We start from the raw sequence: 24,312 nt of genomic DNA on the forward strand, positions 1-24,312 counted from the left end.
TTATTAAATGCATGTCTTTGGATGTCAGGTAGTCAACTGAGAGGCATCACTGACCACAGGGAAGACTAGTCACACATTGTTAGGGTCACCTTGTAAAAGTGGTCTCTAACATCTTGCTGGTGGCATTTAGAAGGTGCAAATGTAATAGGTGAGGAAGTGTATCCCTGTCTACTGAGTGTTAGCACTGATGGGAATTTCATAGACATTCAGGGGCACTGTGAGCACCACCTCATGGACCTCAGTGTTAGTTAGCTCAGCAGTGGTAGGACAGCAAGTGCTCTTCATTCTGAAGAGAGGATTTCTCAGAAGGCAAGCATTACTTAGAAGGCTTTTTCATAAGAGTTGTCTTGCATTTTTCAGGGCTGTGTCTTTGTTCACATCACTTGGAGGTGGTTTTAAATGTCAGGCTAGGTGGTGGTCTTGCTAGTCAATGGTTGTAGTATTTGGAGTGCTTTTCAAGCAGACTGAAGTTGCCCTGTCATACTTCTCATTGCCTTGTAATTGCACTGAGGTATAGATGGAGTGACATTCTTGTAAATTCCGCCAGAAAGCCACTATTTTTAAGGCAAGAACTGCCAGAGATTCTACTAAAAAATTTGAAGTGTGAAAATCCATGCAGACAAAAATCAAATTTCTCAAGGATGTGTCTCTATCAGTCAAGGAAGGTTTTGGGCTCCCTCCTACGAGAGTGGGGTCTTGTCTGATTAAGTTGGTGACTGCCAGTATGTCCAGGAGCTACCTTGGGATCAGTCCAGCCAGAAAAGGGCTGCTCAGAGGTGTGCTGCACCATAGAACGCTGAAGAATTGGTTTCAATTTGAATTTGTATAGGTTGGGAGCATGAGACTAAAGTTATTTTTGTTGGTTAGAGCCAATCTAGTGACTCTTACAGTCCTGACCTTCCTGTAAACTGTTCTGGGATGCAGAGGCAAAGTCCCACTTTTCCAGAGTGAAGTGAGAGGCCCCACAGAGAGGCCATAAGGACTATCCACCAGCTCCCTTCTGCATTCTGCATCCATTAGAAGCTTCAGACTTTCCATTTCATTTGAGTAGTTTCATGCGTTTGCATTTCCATTTAAGTTGCGTTTTTATGCTTGGGTTGCTTCCTCCAGCAGCTACACAAAAGCACTGCAGCGGCAAACATCAGTGTCACCACCATCTTTTGTTGCTGTTGTGAAGCTAATCAGGAAGTCTCTATAATCCATAGGTACCTCCATTGTAGCCCATGACCTGAGCCGTGATTGATCTGCTCTTGTGTCTCTTTCAGATGCCTCCGCTTCCTGTCATTCCTCCTGTCACCCCCCTGGCAGGGACTGACAGCCTCCCTTCAGCCCTCCCTGATTTATCAGCTGCCAGCCTGCCCCCAGTGCCGCCACCACCGCCTCAGTATTTCTCTCCGGCTGTGATTTTGCCAAGTCTTCCCCTTAACCCCAGTGCCCCCCTGGCTCCTCTGGCAGTGCCCTGCCGGACCATTGTGCCAAACGCACCTGGTACCACCACCCCCATCCCCCTGCTTGCTGTGGCCCCACAGGGCGTGGCCACCTTGTCCATCCACCCTGCTGTAGCCCAGCTACCCACCCAGCTGCCCCAACAGCCCATGTACCCAGCTGCCTTCTCACATATGGTGTCGAGTGAAGTGCCGCCTTCTCCCCGACATGCTCAAAACCTACGGGTGGGTGCTCAGCAGCTGCAACCAGCGCCAGCCCAGCCGCAGGTGCCCACGTTTCCTCAGGCCCCCCCGCCACGTGCCAGCCACCTTTCCGAGCAGGCTGCTCTGGCTGCTGGGGCAGGGACCCAGGTAATTCACCACCCAGTGCTGCCCTCCAAGGGCTTCTTCCTCCCACCCCCATCTTTGGGCCCTTTGCCCTTCATCTGACCAAGGACAGATGGGGAAGATCTAAGAGGAGACACTGCCACGAAGATGTGTTGGAGAAGGAGGCTGAAGCCTGTTAAAGCTCTTCCTACTTCTTAGCATGTGTCAGGCGGATCAGGGATATGGATGGAAGTTAGCAGACGTGTCCACTAGCAAGCCCTTGCTAAGAGTCAGTAGTTGCTGCTGGGTAGTGGAGGAGCCCAGGGCTGCACCTGGCATGGGTGGCACCTGCCCTCATCCAGCCTGGAGGGCAAGAGCCTACTGCATCTGAACTGCTGCTGGGCCACTGAGGTGCTGGTGGTGACCTTTCTTTCCAAAGTATTTTTTCAGAAATTACCACCAAGTGGACAGATGGGGGTCTTCCTCTCTTAGAAGTCAAGGAGACCTGGTTGGAGCTGCTGGTGAGAAGGGTAGATGTGGTGGAAGCAAGAGATATAATGGCCTGGTGTGTCAGTGAAGCAATCTTGTAGACCTTGCCTGTCGACTGTGAAGGAGTCCTCATAGTGGTGGGGCTATGTCCTCAGTGAGTGTACAGGGGGCCTCTCACCAGGTCCATCCCAGCTCTAATCCTCACAGATGTGTGAGGGTGGGTACATCCCTTACTTTGTGAGCTTCAATGTAAAGTGGGGCAGATGGCCTCATTTTTATTTTGTCATGGAGTTTCATCCAGACACTGTGGGAAGGTGGGAACTTCTGGTTTGGGGGCAGGTGAAGCAGAGACAGGCAGGAAAGGCTCCTCGGTGGAGGTGCAGATAAAACAGAGAAGGAGCTCTCCTAGAGCAGTGCCAGAGTTTTGGATCTTGTATAAGGTGCCAGGCGCCAGTTTCCCACAGCCACCTGTGGTGAAACCTAACTGTGGAAGCAAAATAACGAGATTTCTGAATCGATCGCGATGATCGATTCCCTACGGGCCCCTCGGCCTGGACTGAGATTAGAGGGTGGGGCCACAGTCAAGTGGATACAGTGATGCAGCGCTAAGAAGCAGGAGAGCTGCATCTGGAAAAAGAGGTGTGATAGAATTTTCATTATTCACTTTTCATTTTCCATGTTTCTTTCCTCCTCACTGTCCAGCCCGGACACCAGGGCGGGAGCACACCCCCAAAAGGATCCAGTATTGTGCCCACAGTTTTCCCATGGCACAGGGAAGAGGTTCCTGAAGCCACATTGGTCCCGCAGGCTGCAACTTGTGACGTCTGACTCTGGGACTCAGCCCTAAAGTTGACCTGGGTGGCCCTTTATCCCTGCCTGCACAGCAAAGGCTATTGGACAGTTGGCTACAGTTTTATTTTTGTTTTTAGTTGGTGGTTTTTGTCTCTGCTTTTATATTGTTTCTGTTTGGGGTCCTTTTGGTCTCACTCTTTCCTGGGGGTGGGAGCTTTCTCCCCCTACCTTACCCAAGAAGAGATCTCAAGTGTTCTCATATAGCCAAGCTACAAGCATACCCACCATTTGGACAAGAGCCATTACCAGCTGGTAGAAAAGGGAAGCCTATCACCAGATCACATCCAACAGGAAACACTCAGTAAGCGTAACAATACAGCAACATACATTCATTTAAGCCTTAAAAACCTACCTAACTACTGAAAATGTCCAAGAAAAAAACAACAGAAAATCTCAGCACATGTCCAAAAACAGAAAAGAGTAACTGAGACAAATAAGCTGGAGACAGACACAGACTTCCCAGTAGAAGAGGAGCAGGCTTTGGATCTGCCTGAAAAGGAATTCAGAAGAATGATATGGAAACAAATTCAAATGCTCCAAAAAAGGGTGGAGGAAAATAAGGAAAAAGTCAGGAAAGTGCTACAGGAGCAATCAAACAAGATAGATATACCATTGGAAACAATTCAAAACCTACAAAAAGAGGTCCAGGTGATTATTAATAAAATATCAGAAATGGACAATACACTGAAAAGGCAAAGGGTAGAATTGAAGAGAAGGAAGCCAGGACCACCGATCTGGAAGACAAATCTCTCAATACTGCTAAGATAGAAGAGCAAGCAGAAAAAAGGATAAAAAATCTGAAGAGAGTCTAAGATTCATGTTGGATAACATGAAGAGGAGTAACTTAAGAATTATTGGCATCCCAGAACTGATGCCAATCAGAGAAGTCCACAGAGGAGATAGTTGAGGAACTACTGGAGAAAAATTTCCCTCACATCTTGAAGGATGAGAAGATAAACATTCAAGAAGCTGAATGAACCCCAGGAAGGATAGACCCCAAAAGAAAATCACCAAGACATACCATAATCAAGCTCTCCAAAACCAAAGACAAGGAGAGAATCCTAAAAGAGAGAAGCATTAACTACAATGGCAAGCAAATCAGATTAAGCTCAAATTCTCAGCAGAAACCATGCAGGCAAGAATGCAATGGGGAGACATATAAAACTCTAAAAGAAAAAAAAACTGCCAACCAAGAATCCTCTATCCAGCAAAACTGTCAGTCAAATACAATGGTGCAATCAAAACATTCCAGGATAAACAAGCTAAGGGATTTTGTCAAGGCCAATCCAGCACTTCAAAACATCCTAAAGGATGTTCTTTGGTCTGAAAACCAACAAGAACAGACAACAACCAGAGATTGACAGATGTGGCAACACCACCCAGACTCAGTCGACAGATAGCAGAGTTCAGAACAGAACAAAATTACAACAATGAATTCAGAGGACCTGTGAGGCCAATCAAAGATCAAAATATTAATAATGTCAAAGAAGGGGAAAATATAAGAACAGAGATCCAGGTGGTGAGGAGGTCAGATAAATTGCAGAATACAATAGACTTTCTTAAATACAGGGAAAACTTAACAGACTATAGGGTAATTCCAGAGACTGTGGGTACGCATGCTGCAGAAACTCTTATTTTCCTGAAACTCATTTCTTGCTATTTTATTTCCAAAAGGGACTCCTATTTAGAGGAAGATGGGACAGTGTTTATGGATCAACAGGGTAACACTGGTCTAAAGAGAGTACTAATCCATCCATAACTGAGTGAGTGCCTGCCTGCCTGTGTGCACAGGGTCTCAACTTCAGTTGTCAGTAGATTTAAGGTCAGTTCTGTTTTCAGAGGAAGACCCAGGAGAAAGTAGGTGTGAGCTTCAAGTCCTGGTCATATGTGTATCCCCTTAGACTTGGGTGGCTGTCCCACTCCTGCTGTGGGGAGGACCTGGTGGCTGGACTTCCTGCACTCCTGCCTAGGCACCCTCAGATGCAATCATCGACACAGCCTGAGGCTGAAGAGATAGCATCATGAATCCCCAAGATCACTAGCCAGGCTTGGTGGCCAGTGGGAGACCAGGATTGATAAGTGAACAGTCATCTCATAGTCCTTCTGCTGAAGGCAGACATTCCCCTGGATGTGGCTGCTGAGCCCTGGGCTGCATGACCACAGGCCTTACTTCTTTCCAACTGCACAAACCAGTCATTCCTGTGCTCCCCAGTCTCCCATCCAGGATCCCCAAGTAAAGTCATCTCTTACCATGTCTTGGGAGCTGAGGAATGATTCTAAGTTTGTCCCTTCTCCTACCCCAAACTGGGGCAACCTCCAGGCCTCTGCTTCTCCAAGGCAATGACTCCTCCAAGTCCAGATCTTTGGGCCTTTGTCACCATCTGCCAAATCTTTTATTCATGTGTCTTTGAAGAGCTTTTAAAGAGAGCAAAGAAAATATGTGAGCTTCCAAACTAGCCTCCCAGGAGGTATAAGCACCTTCGGTGTAGCTGGGTCTCAGCAGATTCCCTCTGGGGGCTTTGTGCTAACCTTGAGTTACCTCTGTAGGAGAGAACCCCGACCCAAGTCCAACAAGATGGTGGCAAGGAGCTCAGTTTTGATACTAAGTGTAAGTTGCACATTTTATTAGTTACCATGGAACACGGAACTGGCCTCCAACCAATGGCGACCTTATACACAACACAGCACTATGGAACATTGCCTGGTCCTGCGCCATCCGCATCCACCTATACATTTTTCTAATGGACTTAGCAAGAAATTCACAATGAAATCCAATTCTAGATACTCCTGCACTAATTTGGAAGGAGCTTTGGTAATATGTGTGTGTGTGTGTTAAGTGCTGTTGAGTCGGTTCCGACCCATAGCGACCCTGTACAGGGTTTCCGAGGGTGTAAATCTTTACGGGAGTAGAAAGCCTCATCTTTCTCCCGCGGAGCAGCTGGTAGTTTCAAACCGCTGACCTTAAGGTTCGCAGCCCGATTCGTAACCACTACGCTAGTGGGTTACAAGTTGGACTGCTAACCTCAACGTAAGCAGTTTGAATCTACCAGGTGCTCCTTGGGAGAAAGATGGGGCTTTTTGCTCCCATAAAGATTTATAGCCTCGGAAACCCTAAGCAGGGTAGCTATGAGTCAAAACTGACTACAACACATAACCATGTGGAAGTTGATTCCTAATGGAGTTATAGTAATGCCCATTTATTTTTATTTGCTTCTACAGAATCCATACACTGAACATACCACTTAAAGGCTTACTTTGGGGGATTAATTTTAAATGCGACAGTCCCTGAGCCTGCCCCCTGTGTATTCACTTACATGCCTGTGGCCACCCCCCCCCAGGCCCCTCAGTGAAGGCAGTGGTCCTTAGCCCAGGGGAGCACACTGTAACTTGCATCCATGTTCCTTATACAGGTTCTCCTGGGTCCCCCAGCCCCGTATGCAGTGGATGCTACAGCCCTGGGCCCTTCTGTACCTGGACCACCCACAGCTGTCCTTTCCCCACCACTACTGGAGCTGCTGCCCCCAGCTGCTGGCCCTGAGCTTCTGCCTCAGCTCTCCAACTCCCAGGCCTCCACTGTGGCAGCAACCTCACAGAACCTGCCTTCCCAGACCACTACAATCCTGCCTCCTGCAACCCCACCATTGCCTGCTGGAGCCATGGTCTCCGCTCCCTGCCCTGCTATCCAGTTGACAGTGGAATCATCCCAAGAGGTATTGAGTCTGTTACCCTTGGGGCGTGGCTAGCGGGTGAGACTCTAGTTGCCATCCCCATATCCTATCCAGGCCCACATTGAATCTCATTTGCAACTCAGAGGCAGGGGTTGTTGTTGGAAGAAAGATGTGTGACTGGGTCAGGGCAGATACAGGCTGTTTTTACCCTCTTTCTCTTTCCAGATCTCACACTCTTGTTACACCCACACCAGAGCAGAAGGTGTCATTTTATTTATGGGTTTAGAAAACAGCCTTCCTCAATTGACACAAAATCCTGTGGAACACCCCAATAGGACCAGAATGTTCTCTTCAGGGTTGATGAAAGTGGGTTTGTGTTTTTGAAAAGAAGCTGGCACAATGCAACCCCAGTTTTAGAAATTCACTTGTCTCTAAGCCTTTGGGTTTGCACCTTTCCACTGGCTGGGTGTGTCTTCCTCAGAGGCAGATAAGTGGCCTCAGCCCTGTGATGTGGGGTGATGGGGTGGACAGTGACACAACCTCTTGCCCCACACTCTTGCTGCAGGAGCAGGCAATTCAAGAGAAGCAGCCGGGCCTCCTGCAGAGCTGTGAAAGGTAATGTCCCCGTCTGGTCATCCCCACACAGCTACCCCAGAGTGGGTTGCTGCTGCAGTTTGCCCCATACTACCACAGTTTTAAACAAATGTCGGCCCCTATTTAAACCTGCCTGGGCAAAGCCAAGGTGAGTTTCTGTGATAATTGTTGCCTTTGTGCTCTGGGCCCATGTGAGTTCTGGCACTGGTCTGTAGAGGGTTGGAGGAGCCAGGGGCCTCTGCACATCTGGCAGGGAGAAGGCCAAAAGGGTACATCTCTGGGTAGCAGCAGAGTCACACTAGAGCCTTCGTCTCCTAGCTCATCTCCACTGCTTGGCACCTGCTACCACCAGGCGTAAAGACTGTTTGCTGGGAGGGACAAGTGTCTTTATTGGGGATAGTTATGAAGAACAACTGCTGTCCTGTCCTCCTCAAACGCTCACAAGTGTTGGCTTGCTACTATTCCAGGTGCACAGTTGGGAAAATGGTGGCACGGGGAAGGACTTGCTTTGTAACCCCCACATTTGCCCATTTCACAGAGTCTTGGTGAAACTGGGAGGACCAGGGGCACACAGACAATAATGGGAGGACTAGGGGTCCTGCAGGAATCCTAATGTGGCGCTATGGGCTAATGCATCAGACTGCAAAGTCATTTGAACTGCAAGGTCGGTGGTTCAAGTTCACCAGCTGCTCCTTGGGAACCCTGTACAGGGTTGTTATGGGTCGGAATTGACTCGACGACACTTAACAACAACAAGGGGTCTTACCCTTTCATAGGACCCCCAGGTGCCCATGTAGAGACAGTGCAGGATGAAGGAGTATAGGTCCTGGGGCAGACCTAGGGTCCTCAGGCAGGCATCCCTCACCCACAGATCCCTGGAGACTGAGAATACCCAGACAGCTGGAGTTTCTGAGCTTTTCCCCAAAGCCAAGCTTCCGATTTCAGCCTCCTTGCAGGTTGTACTATGGGTGGCACTGACATTCTTGGTTTCTGCTCAGTTATGGGGGCTCTGACATCACTTCTGGGAAGGAAATGAATGACAGCTATGAAGGTGCTTTTGGAGGTGGGAAGTTGGAAGGCAAGTCCTCTAAGAAGCACCACCGGAAGTCTACCCGCACACGCTCCCGCCAGGAGAAAGCCAGTCGGCCCAAGCTGACCATTCTGAACGTGAGTGTCAGGCATGGCTGCATAAGTGGTAGGTGAGTCGCACACTCATGGGATGCTGACTGGTTGGGTGTTCCCTAGGTGTGCAACACAGGAGACAAGATGGTGGAGTGCCAGCTGGAGACACACAACCACAAGATGGTGACGTTCAAGTTTGACCTGGATGGGGATGCACCGGACGAGATTGCCATATACATGGTGAGGCGGGCTGGGTGCTGCTCCTGCTACTCAGAGGAACTGCTCTGCCCTACCCTAGTGAGGAATATCTCTCCGCTGTCTGTGAGCACACATGGGGCAGACCAGCCTGGTGTTCCCATCCTGGGGATGCCAGCTGGCCAGTCGATGTACCATTAGTTCTGACCAGCCACATCCACATGTGTGCTTCCTGGGGCTCCTGGCTCTCCTTTGGCAGCATGCGGACCTTGCTTTCCATGCTCTGCTGAAACTTGGAGGGGTAAGAAGGCAGTATAAAGGATGTTCTAGTCACTCTAAGTACTGGTGTGATGCTGTAGGATAAGCACTGGACTGCTGACCACAAAGTCAGCAGTTCAAACTCACCAGCCACTCCTTGGAAGCTCTATACAGGGTTTGAACTGTATGAGTTGGAACTGACTTGACAAAACTTCACCACCACTAGCCACTCTAAGTGGTGTTTCCTTGATGGCTCTGGAAGACCTAAGACTCTCCCTCAGAAATATAAGTTGCAGAAGCCAGATAACATTGGTGGACCTGCCTTTGCCCGACCTCAAGCCCTTTGCATCCTTCTCAGCCTGACTGGGCCCTGTGGGGTCCTCACCTCTGTATTAGTGTGCCCAGTGAGCACCTCCTTTTCCACAGTCTCCCAGTGCTCCCTGAGAAATATTCAGACAAATTAATATACAAACAGATGTGCTAATGGTTTGTGAATCTCCAGGAAAAGGGCATACTAGTGTTTGCCCTGGAAATGATCTCCTAAGGAGCAGATGCGAACACCTTACCTAGTGGTGTTCTTCCCAGATAGTTATTCATGTCAGAGGGACGTTGAGGAAGAGTATTCTCCAAGTTTCTCAAACAGCCTGCCCAGTAAGATGTTCTGTACTGTCCAGTACTGTAACCATTAGCCCTATCTGACTATTGAGTTTTTGGAGTGTGGCTGGTGTGACCAGATGTGGTGCTCCACAAGGGGCACAGTGGACAGACTCCACGTTTATTGCTCCATGCATGGTAAGGATCAGCATGAATCCAGTTCCCACCAGAAATGGGTCCTGTCCTCACCTCCACTTCTCTATCCTCATCTCCAGTCCCGCACCATCATTCTCTTTCTGACCCCAGCCACTTTGAACTCTCAGAAGTTAAAGATTTAGACCTTTCAACTGCCAAATAGACAGAGGCAGATACCAGCCCCTGCTGGTTCTCATTGCCCCTGTGGGTTCATTAATTCCTTAGAACAGCTCACAGAGTTCACAGAGAATATCGATGCTTTTACAGTTACCCATTTATTATAACCAGAAGGGCTTATAATATAGTCTGGAAGAGTTTCCAGCACCTTTCCAAGAGCAGGTGCTCTTACCAATCCAGGAAGTCTAATTGATTCTGTGGCATTGCAGGATACTGTAATCTGGTATGACTCTGTAGAGTCAGCACTAGACCATTAACCACAAGGTTGGCAGTTCAAACCCACCAGCTGCTCCACGGAAACCCTATACAGTGTCACTATGAGTTGGAACTGAAAATCCACGGTACGCAGCAGCAGCAGCAGCTGTAGGATAAGCACTGGTCCACAAGTTGGTTTGAACTGCAAGTCTATGGTTCAAACTCAGCAGCCACTCCTTGGAAACCCTGTAATGGGTTGCTATAAGTCAGAACCGATTCAACGGCACTCAACAACAACCACAACAACAAAATTGCTACATGTGCCCATTTGCTGACATATTGGACAGTACAGCTTTGGCAGTCAGCAGGGAGCTGTGTGCCTCGGGGAACCCCATGCAGGTTCATACCATTGCTGAACATCTTCTCTGTAAATTCCTGTCATAGTCTCCCAAAGCTGCCAGAACAAGAAGCACAAAGTGAGCTGCTTTGAACAACAGAAGCTGATTGTCTTGCTGTTTTAGATGCTGGGAGTACACAATCAGGGTATCACCTTATATCAATCAGTTCCTTCTGAGGACTCTAAATGGGAACTATTCCAAGCCTCTCTCCTGTAGCCTTCTGGTGGCTCCTGGCAATCTTTGTTGTTCCTTGGTGTGACTGTGTTTCCTCTGTGTGTCTTCCTGTTTTCCTTTTTCATAAGACAACATCCGAAGAGTCAGGACTCTCACTGATCTGGTATGGCTTCCTGTAAGCGTAACTGGTAGCATCTGTAAAGCCCCTAGTTCATAGCAATGTCACATTCAAAGCACCAAGGTTAGGATTTCAGTTTACCTTTTTGGAAGACACAATTTAGCCTACAGCTGTCCCTCTGACAAACCCTCCTGGAGTGTAGCCTCAGGATCAGGGCTTCTGCAGTGGCTGACACCAAGTCACCTTCTCATCCACTGCCTTCCTAAGCCACTGGAACCATAAACATCTTTTCTATCATCCTGCTTCATTTTTTCCATTTGTTCTGTGTTGCTTTGTGCATACAAAGGACTGTGTCCCATTCATACATTATGAAGATAATAAACAATGAGTGCATGTGAATATATCATTCACCCAGTGAACTGTGTGGCACTTAATTGCTTCCATAACCCCTGTGTTTCCTTCCCCATCCTCCACTCACTTCTGTGCCTAGTTGACTATGGCTGCTGCACAAACATTACACTGTTTATTCTCTCATTTTAACATTTATTCTTACGTGTCTGTGCGCGTATGTGTGTGTACTTGCACACACACACCCATCACTCTGCAGTAGTGGCCATGGTTCTTTAGTTTTGATGTTTGTAATGCTTTTCACTCAGCATTGATTCTACTCCCCAGTTATGGCTTGTTTTTTCTTTTTTTCTAATGTGCTACATGACATTTGCAGGGGTATTTATAAACCCAGTCATCCAAAATACCTGTAAATATACAACTTGAGTCAGTGAGGTGACAGTACACAAGAGGCTCAGAGCAGAGGCCTTGGCAGACAGACATCTCACTGCCAGGAGATAGACGTGTTCTCCTAGGGACCAAGCTACATAATGGGTGCTTGGCTAATGGAATGTGGAGATACACAGACAACTACCTTCTGCCCCTGTTGGCTCTGCTCCAAAGTGCAGCTGCTTCATGAGCATGGGGCCCCATATCCCTCAGTGGCTTGTGAGGAGTAGTGACTTACCAGGACCTTAGGCTCATTTTTGTGAGAGTCATTGAGCCCCTTGATGGTGGTTAGCTGCTGGCTATGGACTAATGGCAAGATCATCCACAACCGTATACAATCCTGTCCAGTTCTCAACATCCCTGTGATCTGTTGTGGATGGTACTGTTGTGATCCTTGTTGTTGTTGTTAAGTGCCATGGAGTCGGTCCCGACTCATAGCAACCCTGCACAGGGTTTCCGAGGCTGTAAATCTTTATGGGAGCAGAACGCCTCCTCTTTCTCCCGCGGAACCACTGGTAGTTTCGAACTGCTGACCTTGCAGTTCACAGCCGGATTCGTAACCACTACGCTACCAGAGCTCCTGTTGTGATCCTTAGGCTTTCCTTTTTTATTTGTTTGTTTGTTGCTTTTATTGAGAATTGAGTGAAGGTTTACTGGGCAGATCATCAGTTTTACATTCAACAAATCATGACAATGATTACAATCAATGGTTGGTCTGCATGTCTTTTCAATTGGGAATGTCCCACCTTCAAAAGTTCTGATTGGGACTCAGAATTCCACCTAAGGCCCCATACTCCATAAAGACAACAAAAAGTCTGTTTTCCTGGGCACGTTCCATTCCCTTTTAGATAATTCAGTCAGGTATAGGCAGAAGACAGGCTTATAAAGTTTCTGTGGTCATGTTTCCCAATATTCCTTTCTATTCCATTTAAATGTCTATATTACAGTAAGCAGGGGAAACCAATATCTAAAAAGTATTCAAGCACCTTAACATTATTTCCCCTCCTTTACCCATTCAGACTATGTATGTCTCGATCCCTATGTCACAGAGCCCTGTTGTTCCAAGGCTATGTGTGCATACATTACAATATACCTTTATCCCATTTAGCCCAGACATACCTCCCTACATTTTCCACTGTCATCCCTGTCATCTACCTTCTTCCCTCTTCTTGTACATTGCTCTCCCCATCCTTTTTTTGCCTTCCCTGCCACCTGAGCTGTCATGCATCTATCCCCTAACCTGTGAGTTACTGTGCCTTCCCTCCCACCCCTGGTAACCATTAAAAATTAGTATTTTAGTGTGGAAATCTTTTCTTAAGTTTTTACAATTCCATAGAGTTTTCACTGACTAATTTGTGGTAGTAGATTGCCAGGTTCTTCTTCCTAGTCTGAAAACTCCCTGTGGTAAAGGGGAGACTATAAATATTTGGATTTCATTTGGTTGATTTCAGAATATTCCTATGCCTTTTATGTTTACTTTTTCCACTCTTACTTGTTGTTTAATTATAGTCTCTCTGTACTTAAAAAGAAATACTTAACAGGAAAACTTTTCAGATAACTAAGGGGTTCTAGTTTTGTTCAGTTTAGTGAAACTTTTACAAAACTGGAAAATAGTGTATTCTTTTACAAAACATTTCATCTACCGCCCTGCAACTAAATGCTCTGACTCTGGCCCTGGAACACTCCTCTTAGATCAACATTGTAATGGATACAACACTAAGACACAAAGGTTTATGTCCTGTGTACCATATCCGAGCACTGACTGGCATGCCATCTCCCCCTGCTGAATGATCCTCATGAAGCCTACTAGAGAGACAAAATGGCACACAAGAAGCAACCAAGGATACAGCCAAGTGGAGTGCTGATCAGAGCAGACAGGAGGCCTGATGTGTCCTGCAAGCCTGACAAGTCATCACAATGTGGGTTGCCAGCCTATCCCAAAGTAGAAGTGTCCATCCGAGAAGACTGGAGTTGTCAGTGATGGTCCATGCTCTCAGTACTAGAATGAAGAAGACATTTCTGAATCTTGTGTAGAGGCTGTGGCCATGGTGAGAGTGCTGGACATGCAAGGACAGCCTGGCATGAATATATGGAAAGAGATAGTGGGGGAGATGGAGAGAGCTCTACCTGGCCATGTGGGTGTCATGGATGACACATGTGTGGTACCTGATGTTAGTGTCAGGCTGCTTCTGCCCAGTGCAGGGCATGCAGCCTGCTGTGGACTTACCACTTGGAAACGGCTTTCTCTTCATTTGGATCTGGTCTGAGCTGCGTTAGCTGTGGAGGTGGACTTTCTAATGAGAGGACCCCATGGAAAAGCTAATTTCAGTATTATGTGGATGGAGATATATTGGAGCTTATGTATGGAGTTCCAGCCTGAGGCAGGCTAAGCCACCAGACACTGGGACTAGGTAGGGTGGGGTCTGGCTACAAATCCATAGTCCCCAGTCAGAGCACAGGGTGGGCAATTCAGGAGCCGAAAATTAACTTGACCGGCTCAGACACTCAGATTGGAAGGTTGAGGCTGGGTTTGTAGACTGACTGTAGAAGGTGCAAGGAAATTGGCCACCACATTGGGCTCGATAGCAGCAAAAAGAGATGGATCCATTCTTGCCTTAGCTTTCTGGTCCAGAGATGATTCTCAGCCATTTCTCTGGCTTTGACCATCCCCTACCATATTTTGGTACTCAGCTGTAACTCAACCTGAGCTCAGCTGTAACTTCGAACCCTGATTCTGTCTCCCTTAGCCTACCCTGGACCTCAGTCCCTGGGCCCTTTCCTATTACACCCATCCTTGGTTCTTTCTCTAGATAGGTCTCTAGCACCATTTCCTGCTTCTTGACTTGCCTCCTGCTCCACCCCCTGCTAGCTGGAACCCCTCCCTCCTGTATTTCTGGAAGCATTTCACCATCTTCCTGAGTCTCCCTGTTCCCCTCCTTCATGTAACCAATGCTTCTGTGACTGAAATTTGCCTTTCTAGCCCAAATACCTGCTGTTTGGTGCCTCTTCACTAGTGCTTCCTCTCCCAGCTTTCCCATGCTCCTAGCCTCTTTATACTGGTGTACTGCGCAGGGGCAGTCAGGGAGGGCTACCTAGAGAACAGCACTGGGCACTATGACTCTAGATGATTAGTACTCATGCCACCCCAACCCCCCATCTGCCCCCTGAGATTCTGCTGCCAAGGGCCATCCACTTTACTCAGCACTAGGAGTCTCTGGAAGCTGGATTCAGTCCCCTTCAGGACATTTCTTCCTCAGGGCCCAGTGCAGAGTAGAAAACCAAGAAACCCTTCATGCATAACCTTCTACTGCTCGTTCTAAAGCCCTATTTATGAGACTTAGGTGTATGCTGCTTTCCCTGTCTGCAGGTGGAGCATGATTTCATCCTGCAGTCTGAGAAAGAGACCTTCATTGAGCAGATGAAAGACATCATGGATAAGGCGGAAGACATGCTCAGTGAGGACACAGATGGGGATCGTGGTTCGGATCCTAGCTCGAGCCCTCCACACCATAGTGCCTACAGCCTGGATACAGGAGAAGTGAGTGCTGGTACCTTGGCAGAGCATAGGAACAGGCCACTCATGTTCAGCAGCTGGGGTGAATCAGGGTGTAGGGGTGGGATTGAAGGGAATGGGAGGGGGACAGGAGACATATAATGGGGGGTGAGGCCAGTCTCCCACCTCCCCCAGGTGCCACTCTCTTTGTTAGTACAATAATGGTGTTATCTGCACCACCACCCCCTAACTAGTTTCAAACAGACATCAAGTGATTATTCAAATTGTTAAGTCGCAGATTGAGGGCCAAGGTCAGGGTTGGAAGGGTGTGCATCTGAAGAAAATTCTTGTTCAGTGCAATCTGTCCTGATTCCTGATCCTTCACCTCATTTAGGAAAGTCGACACTCCCAAGCCAATGCCCCAGTCTATCAGCAGAATGGTAAGTCGGCCTTGTCAGCTATAGCATAAGATGGCAGGGTGGTGGAAAAGACTTCTCATGATTTCCCTTCTCTCTGTGGATTAATTGGTACCATTGTGCTTTTCACCAGTCAGAATATTGTAAGAGGATTCAACTTGCATTGATGGGGTGTTGTGTTAGATGAGCTCCAGACAATTAGGGGTACTGCCTGGAGCATGACTGGGAACAAATTCTGCTCCCACCTTGAAAAACCTGCCCTGTCCAAGGAGTTCCATGTGCTTTGAGTGAGGACTGGGCATTGAGGCATACAGGCTCTACCAGCCAGCATCCCTCCTTTACTGGGGTGTGCTGGAGATGTCCAAGAAATGAAACTCAGTCAGAGGCCCTTAAAGAGTCTCCAAGTGGTGGTGCACAGCACCTGCCTCGACTGGTAAGAAAGTAGAGCTTTGGGCAGCTGCCCCTGTTTTGTAGAGGGAAATGGTCTAAGGTTATAGCTCAGAATTTTGGTCCCCTGCCCACAACCTTCCTGGTGACAAACTCAGGAGAGAAAGTTCCCACAGAGTTCCCATGGCAAGTCTGCATAAGGCAGCAAAGGATCTTACTGGCCTGAAGAAAAGCTCACTCTCCTAGCACTTTGTATCTTATCTCTGTTCTGCCCTTTAGTGCTGCATACTGGAAAGAGATGGTTTATCATTTGTCCAGTAGCTGAAAATCCAGCGACCGAGGCTCCCGAATCTTCACCCCCACCCCTTGTCAGCTCCCTGCGGCCCGATGCCAGCCAAGGTAGGAAAAGCCAGACATCCCCTGAATCCTCCTGCTGACTTCCTTTGGTGTGAAACCTGAATCACTCCCTTGTTCTTCGTTGTGCTGACAATGCAGGTTGCATTAGCACATGTGTGTACTGGATGACCTGGGGAGTGGGAGTCGAGTTCTATGTGCATCATCACTCTGAAGCCCAAACAGCCTAAGGGGCTATAGTTGTCTACTGGAGAGGTGGAGTTAAGCAGAGGCAGCCCTGTTACTTCTTCCCTGTTTAGGTAACACAGAGAGTGGCACAGATGTGCGGAAAGGGTGTTCTCATTATTGCTAACTTCCCTGTCTGTTTCCTCCCGGTCAGATTACCTGGCAGTGGTGCTATGTGTGGCCTGCTTTGATTTGGAGGTGGGGTCGGGTGGGGAAGCTCCTTTGGATGCTAAGATTCTGCAAGTTCAAATTGTCCATAATGAAAAGAAACTCTGTTGATCTTCACTTACTTTGCAGATTGTCACCAAGCTTGCGCTTTGTAGCTGTCAGTTAGATCTTGATTTCAACCAGGGGGCAGGGCCTCAAAAGAGTAATTTGAACAAATTTGAAGTTTATTATATTATAATTTGGGAGGAAAAAGTTGTCGGTTATATAACTTGATGATGTGCTCTTGAAAAACATCTGCAAATCAAACTTAATCTCATATCATGTTTCTGGTGACTCCTATATGCTTTTGGATAGTCATCCCCATAGGGAATAGGTCAGCCTTGTAACATAACAAAAATCATACTGAAGCTATAGACCAAATTAAGATTCAGTGATGTCTGATAAAGGCCCAAACTTGGAGTGAGAAATTAAGCGAGAAGTTGGTGGTATCTGTAATAGTTCCATTTTTAAAATAAGCATATATTCATGCATTAATTCTTGGTTGTAACACGCACACACAATTAATTTTGAAAACAATCTTGTAACACTAAAGCTAAATTTCAGTGGAGTCGGTATAGGGTAGTGGTTAAGAGAGCATGACCTGGAGTTAAATGTTAGCTCTTCATCTACATGCTCAATGACCTCAGAAAATCATTCTAAGCCAGTTTCTTTATCAATATAAAAAGAAAAGGTTCACCTTTTCCAGGGACTTTTTTTTTTTTTTGTCATTTGGATTAACTATCCAGCACAGTGGTTCTGTAGGATAGCACTGGACTGTGAACCATAAGATCAGTGGTTCAAGCTCATCAACTTCTCTGCAGGAGAAAGATGAGGCTTTCTGCTACTTGAAGATTTCTAGCCTTGGAAACCCTGTACAGGGTCTCTATGAATCAAAACCAACTCCACAGCACTTAACAACAACAAGTCCTGGTGTGGCACTGTAGGATAAGCACTAGATTGCTAACCACAAAGTTGGCGGTTCAAACCCACTAGCTCCTTAGAAGACCTATATAATTGGAACTGACTCAACAATACTTAACAACAAGGATAACTAAGGAGTGTGGTGGTTCTTTAGGATAAACCCTGGACTGCAAACCATAGGATCAACAGTTCAAGCATACCAACTGCTCTGGAGAGAAAGATAAAGCTTTCTGTTCCTACAAAGATATACAGACTCAATAACCCTATACAGGATCACTGAGTCGACTCAACAACACTTAACAACAAAGCACAACTAAAAAATTGGACAAATTATTAAAATCATCTGCCTGAACACATTAGAGAAATCTGATGATAGACCAAGATCCAGGGAGGTTGCTAACCTAGGGATATGAAATCAGTTATGGTCCACTTTTCCCTTGGTGGCATTTCACAATTCCTGCACGGGTAACTTAGAGGTTGCGCATTGCTCTGACAGCCTTGGTAGCCTACAGAAAGGGGGCCTGTAGTCCAGGGCCAGGAGCCTGATCCTGTTGGAGCCCTTTCTGAAGGGCTGTGCTATAGGAGGAAGGGTCAGCTGGAAATAGACAGGAGCTCACCCTCAAAGCGGTTCATCCCCTCATTAAGGTGAATTTGGAATGCTGTGTCCCTTAGGCAGAATCAAACAAATTCTTCTGCAGCAAGTGTTATTATTCTAGGCCTCAAATTACCGAAACAGTTTTGTAAGTACAATATCTAGAAGAGTTCTGATTCTCTTTCTCTTCCACTGAATGTAACTATGAAACCTGGACAGATGCATGACACAATTGTTTGAGGACTCTGAAAAATAATAGAAACCAGAAGATCAGGGAAGTAAACCAGAATTCAAAGTACCACTGACCCAGCAGTGAGCTTTGCATTTTCTCCTCTGGCATCTCCCAGGCAGAAGTGAGCACTTCGGTGCAGACAGAGCAATCCAGGGGAAACTCCGGAATTCAGGCTTGTGAAGCAGGAAAGGGAACTCCTAAAACTGGGGGACATGCTTCCCCCATGTTTTTCTTTTCCTCATTCTCTTTGTCCAGTAGGTAATAAAACCATGATGGGAAGAATCTTCTTTGTGTTGAATGGAGCTTTGACTAATAGCGCAGAGCCAAAAACTCATTTTTTTTTTTTTCCTTGCTTCATCCTCCTGCCACTTGGGCATGCTTGGAACAATTATCAAAGTGGGTGATTTCTGCTCAGAGATTCAAAAAGAGTAGTCTCAGGGAACTTAAATCTTGGAGTTCATGAAAAGCTTGGGAAGCAACTCCGTAAAGTTGTTTGTGAACTCCTGGGCTAACCTCCAACCTATGCATGTATGGATCTGATCTTAATTGTTGTTGTTGTTAAGTGCCATCGAGTTGGTTCCGACCCATAGCGACCCTGTACAGGGTTTCCGAGGGTATAAACCTTTACGGGAGTAGAAAGCCTCATCTTTCTCCCGTGGAGCGGCTGGTAGTTTCGAACTGCTGACCTTAAGGTTCGCAGCCCGATTCGTAACCACTACGCTACCAAATATTTTTTAAGAAATAAGGTATTCTGTAAACCTCTACCAGGTTCCAGATTGACCTCAGTAGCACACATTTTAGATCAGATCAGTACTGCATGGAGCACCCATAGAAGGCAGCCTATGCTGAATCTCACAAGGTCATTTGCCTGGTAAAGCAAAAATATCAACATTCACTGTAGGTCTTAAACTATACCCAGAGTCTCATAATGCTATTCAAGATGTTCAGAATATATTCTAAAATTACTCAACATATTAAAAATCATGGAAATGCCAACTTGCATGGGAAGAGACAGTCAGCGCATGCCATTGACAAGATGACATCTACGAAGGCTTCAAAAAGTTTGTGGGGGAAAACCCATTATCTTTTAATCCCATTTTTCCATGAATTTTTGAAACCCCCTTGTAGATGTTCAAACCATGTGACAGACTTGAAAAGCAACTATTATTAAAAATGCATGAATAAGTATTTGAATCAAATGTTGAAAGTTTCAGCAAAAAAGAGGGTCTTCCTCTTACTCACTGACCGTTTGCTTTACCACGCATGATGTCCTTCTCTAGGAAGTAGTTCCTCTTGATAATATGTCCAAAGTACATAAAATGAAGTCTTACCTTCCTGACTTCTAAGGAACATTCTGGCTCTACTTCTTCCAACACAGATTTTTCATTTTTCTGGCAATCCGTGATAAATTTAATATACACCTGACACAAGACATGGTATTTTAAATCACCTCATATGCCTGTGAAACCTAGCATAAGGAAGGCCATAGAAAAATTGACCTTGAGTTATGATATTGGTAAAGAATTACTAATGATAACATGCACAAAACAAGATGCAATCATAAGTGTGGTTTGTCATAATTCAAATATGTCGTAAGTTGGAGACTGCCAGTAATTAAATGTAATTGGTCTTTATGTGTTCATTAAAAGGCAGATGTTATGGGAATAGATTTTTTTTTTTAAAAAACAACCTTGCTATAAGTCAGTTTCACACTTGATCTTAGCCAAAAGGCTGGCCGACTGATTGGAAAAGATCCATATTTGTGCTCATTCCAAAGAGAGGTGACCCAACGGAATGCGGAAATCATTGGACAATCTCTTTGATATCTCAAGCGAGTAAAGTTTTGCTAAAGGTAATACAGAAACGGCTACAATCATACATTGACAGAGAACTTCCAGAGGTTCAAGCTGGATTCAGAAGAGACCGTAGAACGAGAGATATCATTGCTGATGTCTGATGGATCTTGGCTGAAAGCAGAGAATATCAGAAAGATGCTTACCTGTGCTTTATTGACTACGCAAAGGTTTTCGATTGTGTGGATCATGACAAGCTATGGACAACATTGAGAAGTATGAGTATTCCAGAACACTTAATTGTACTTCTGAGGAATCTGTACCTGGACCAAGAAGCAGTTGTTCGAACAGAACATGGGAACACTGAATGTTTTAAAATTGGGAAAGGTGTGCGACAAGGTTGTATTCTTTCACCATACTTAGTCAACCTGTATGCTGAGCAAATAATATGAGAAGCTGGGTTCTATGAAGAAAAACGTGGCATCAGGATTGGAGGAAGACTCATTAACAACCTGCAATATATAGATGATACAACCTTGCTTGCTGAAAGTGAAGAGGACTTGAAACATTTACTGATGAAGATCAAAGAGCACAGCCTTCGGTATGAGTTGCATCTCAATGTCAGGAAAACAAAAATCCTCACCACTGGACCAATAAACAACATTGTTATCAATGGAGAAAAGATTAAAGTTGTCAAGGACTTCATTCTTCTTGGATCAACTATCAACACTTGTGGAAGCAGTAGTCAAGAGATCAGACAACATATTGCATTGAGCAAATCTGCTGCACAGGAACTTTTTAAAGTGTTGAAGAGCAGAGATGTCAGCTTGAGGACTAAGGTGTGCCTTACCCAAGCCATGGTATTTTCAATAACCTCATATGGATGTGAAAGCTGGACAGTGAATAAGGAAGATCGTAGAAGAATTGATGCCTTTGAGTTGTGGTATTGGAGGAGAATACTAAAAGTGCCATGGACTGCCAAAAGAACCAATAGATCTGTTTTGGAAGAAGTGTAGCCAGAGTGCTCCTTGGAGGCCAGGATGGCTAAGCTTCGACTCTCATACTTTGGACATATTGTCAGGAGGAAACAGTCGCTGGAGAAGGATGTCATGCTGGGTAAGATGGAGGGTCAGAGAAAAAGAGGAAGATCCCCAATGAGATGGATCAGCCAGGTAGCATCATTGATGGCGTCCAGTGTGGCGGCGGTAGTGAGATTGGCCCAGGATCAGACATTGTTTCGGTCTGCTGTGCATGGGGTCGCTATGAGTTGGTTCCTACTCAATAACATCTGACAACAACAACAACATAAGTCAGTTTCAACCTAAGGTAGGAATCTCTTTTTCTTTTTTCTTTTAGTTTTCACTATTATTACTTTTTATTATCAATATCTTTATAAATCCATTATTTATTTATATTGGAGGATTGGAAACATTAAGTATAAAGGCACAGGTATATTTTAATGTTGTTGCGGTTAAGTGCCATCAAGTTGGTTCTGACTTATAGAGACCATGTATAGGGTTTTCTAGGAGTGCTTGGTGGGTTTGAACTACCGACCTTGCAGTTCAAACTGACCATACGGTTCAGCGCATTATCCTGCAGCACCACACCAGGACTCATAAAAATACACACAAATTTATTCCGGTTGTGAAAAAGAGTTGGACAATGTTAGCAGTTTTTCAGTTGCAGTAATAACTCCACTTGTGGAAGGCTCTGGGCCATCTGGATTATCTCTGGGAATAGAGGTGGTGTTTCTAGTCAGAAAATTAGTGAGAGTTTTATGTACGATCCTTTTCTTTTCTTGTCATATATTTTATAGTAACATTGCTCTGCTTCCCAAATCTATCATTTGACTTTAGCCAAGAGGTCAGTGTTTGCCAAGCGATCTGGGTCCTTGTTTTCAAGCAATTGAAGCCCCTGGTTTACTGTAGACAAAACTCCAGTTAATTCTTTCACTGTAAAATTTTGACAACTTTTTCTTTCTTCTTCCTCATATTACTTCTTCAGCATCCCTTTCCTCTTCAAAATCCATTCAGTGCTGACCTGGCAATTTTCTTGCCTCATAATATATGTGCTCTTCCACATCAATGATATCAGGTTCTCAGTTCACCATTCTTGCTGCATTTTTCAACTGATCTCTTCTGTCACAGTATCCTAATCAGATGCTTGGAGCATGTTTACATAGCTCAGTAATTTTTTCCATACCTCATGTATGCAGTTTCTTCCTGAGAAGATAGAATGTTCTAGATACACTGATGTTCATTAAGTGTGATTCTTCATAACTCAAACACATCGGAAGTCAGATATTACTTGTATTAATGGTGTGGGTTGATTGAGGAAAAAAAGGATAATTTATCAATCAGAATTCTCCAGAGAAACAGAACAAATAGCATACACCCACACACAGATAGATTGATTTTTAAGAAATTGACTTAAAAACTTAGGATCATTGGGAATAGCAAGTCCTAAATCTATAGGGCAGGCCAGTATTCTAGAACCTTCAGCAGGAGTTAATATTGTACTTGAGATCAAATCTGTAGGACAGGCCAACAGGCTAGAAACTCAGGCAGGGTTTCTATGTTAGTCTTAAAACAGAATTCCTTCTCTGGGAAACCTCTTAAACTAATGGAATGAATCTACTCATATTTAAAAAGGCAGATCTCCTTTATTTAAAGCCAACTGATTGTAAACAGTAACCACATCTGCAAAATACCTTCATAGCAACAACTAGTGGTGAACCAAACAACTAGACTCCATAACCTAATCAAATAGATATATAAAATTAGCCATCACCCATGGTAAAAGGTACACCATGCAAACACTAATCAAAAGAATATCAGTGGCTATATTAATATTAAAAATACAAAGTTTATAAAAAGGAAAAATACAGGGAATAAAAAAGGGATGCTTTAGTGAAATTCATACAAGGGAGAATTTCTGTCAGTGCTCTGCCACCTCCAACTGCCTGCTGGGGACCCAGTGCTGGGACCCACATTGTTCTTCTCCTGGTGATAGAGCTTGTGCTAAACTGGTTGTATTTCACCCCTAATGGTGTTTTATTGCTAATCTACAAAGTTGGTTGGTTGGTTGCTTGGCTATATGCCATGGAGTAGGTTCTGACACATCGTGACCCTGCATAGGGTTTCTGAGGCTATAAATCTTTACAGGAGCAGAAAACCTTACCTTTCTTCTGTGGAACAGCTGGTAATTCTGAGCTGTTTACCTTGAGGTTAGCAGCCCAACCTGTAACCACTATGCTTCCAAACTCCTTAATCTACAAGGATAGGATTCAGATTCATTTATTATCTTTAACTTTTTATTGTGATTTGAGTGTAAGTTTATAGATCTAAATGGATTTTCATTCAACAATACATACACATTTTCTTTCATAACATTGATTGCAATCCCCACAACGTAAGAGTGCTCTTCCTACTTCCTGAGTTTACCACTTCCATGTATCCATCTTTCCTGTTCATTCTTGCCTTCTGAGATTTATCCCTGCATGAATGCTGTCCTTTTTATCTGGTGGTTGACTGATCTAAGAAGTGTACACTTCCCTAATGTTACTGTTCACCCTATTAGGCTGTCTAGGTGGTGAAGAGGGAGTGGAGTACAGTCCAAGTCTGAAGGATTATAACTAAGGATTATAGCCTCTAGAGGACCAGTAAGCCTCACCGTTTTTATGACTGTGAGTTTTGTTCCACATTTTACTCCCACTTTATCCAGGACTTTCTATTGTGATCCCTTTCAGAGTGCTCAGCAATGATAGGAAAACACTATCTATGTCTTCTGGTCTCAGGGGCATGAAAGCTGAAGTTTGTATGGTCTGTTAGTCCATTGAACTAATTGTTTCTTTGTGTGTTTGATTTTGTTTATTCTGCTTTGCTCTGGATAGGGAGAGACCAACAGATGACCTTAGATAGCTGCTTGTAAGTTTTTTGTTTGTTTTTTGTTGTTGTTAATTTAAGGTTTTTATTGTGGATTGAGTGAAAGTTTACAGGGCACATCATCATTCACATTCAACAATTCATATAACTTGTTTCATTACATTGATTATAATTCCCTCCATATACCATCAGTTAAAAGTATTTCTCGCTATCCACTTTAGCTTTTTTTAAAAAACACACAAACAAAAAAA

At 45.1% G+C, this 24,312-nt stretch overlaps 1 protein-coding gene across 1 annotated transcript in view; it reads left to right on the forward strand.

Annotated features, from left to right (window-relative positions):
• Positions 1 to 24,312, forward strand: part of WNK2 (WNK lysine deficient protein kinase 2) — a 203,883-nt gene that overhangs the window by 129,515 nt on the left and 50,056 nt on the right. The window contains exons 11-18 of the mRNA XM_006876247.1: positions 1,266 to 1,796; positions 6,503 to 6,802; positions 7,326 to 7,375; positions 8,353 to 8,521; positions 8,600 to 8,716; positions 14,925 to 15,095; positions 15,445 to 15,490; positions 16,133 to 16,252. Of these exons, the coding sequence (XP_006876309.1) occupies positions 1,266 to 1,796; positions 6,503 to 6,802; positions 7,326 to 7,375; positions 8,353 to 8,521; positions 8,600 to 8,716; positions 14,925 to 15,095; positions 15,445 to 15,490; positions 16,133 to 16,252 (1,504 nt within the window). The remainder of the gene's footprint in view (positions 1 to 1,265; positions 1,797 to 6,502; positions 6,803 to 7,325; positions 7,376 to 8,352; positions 8,522 to 8,599; positions 8,717 to 14,924; positions 15,096 to 15,444; positions 15,491 to 16,132; positions 16,253 to 24,312) is intronic.

The sequence above is a fragment of the Chrysochloris asiatica genome, unplaced genomic scaffold (genome assembly GCF_000296735.1).
Source record: "Chrysochloris asiatica unplaced genomic scaffold, ChrAsi1.0 scaffold00369, whole genome shotgun sequence".
Classification (NCBI taxonomy): domain Eukaryota; kingdom Metazoa; phylum Chordata; class Mammalia; order Afrosoricida; family Chrysochloridae; genus Chrysochloris; species Chrysochloris asiatica.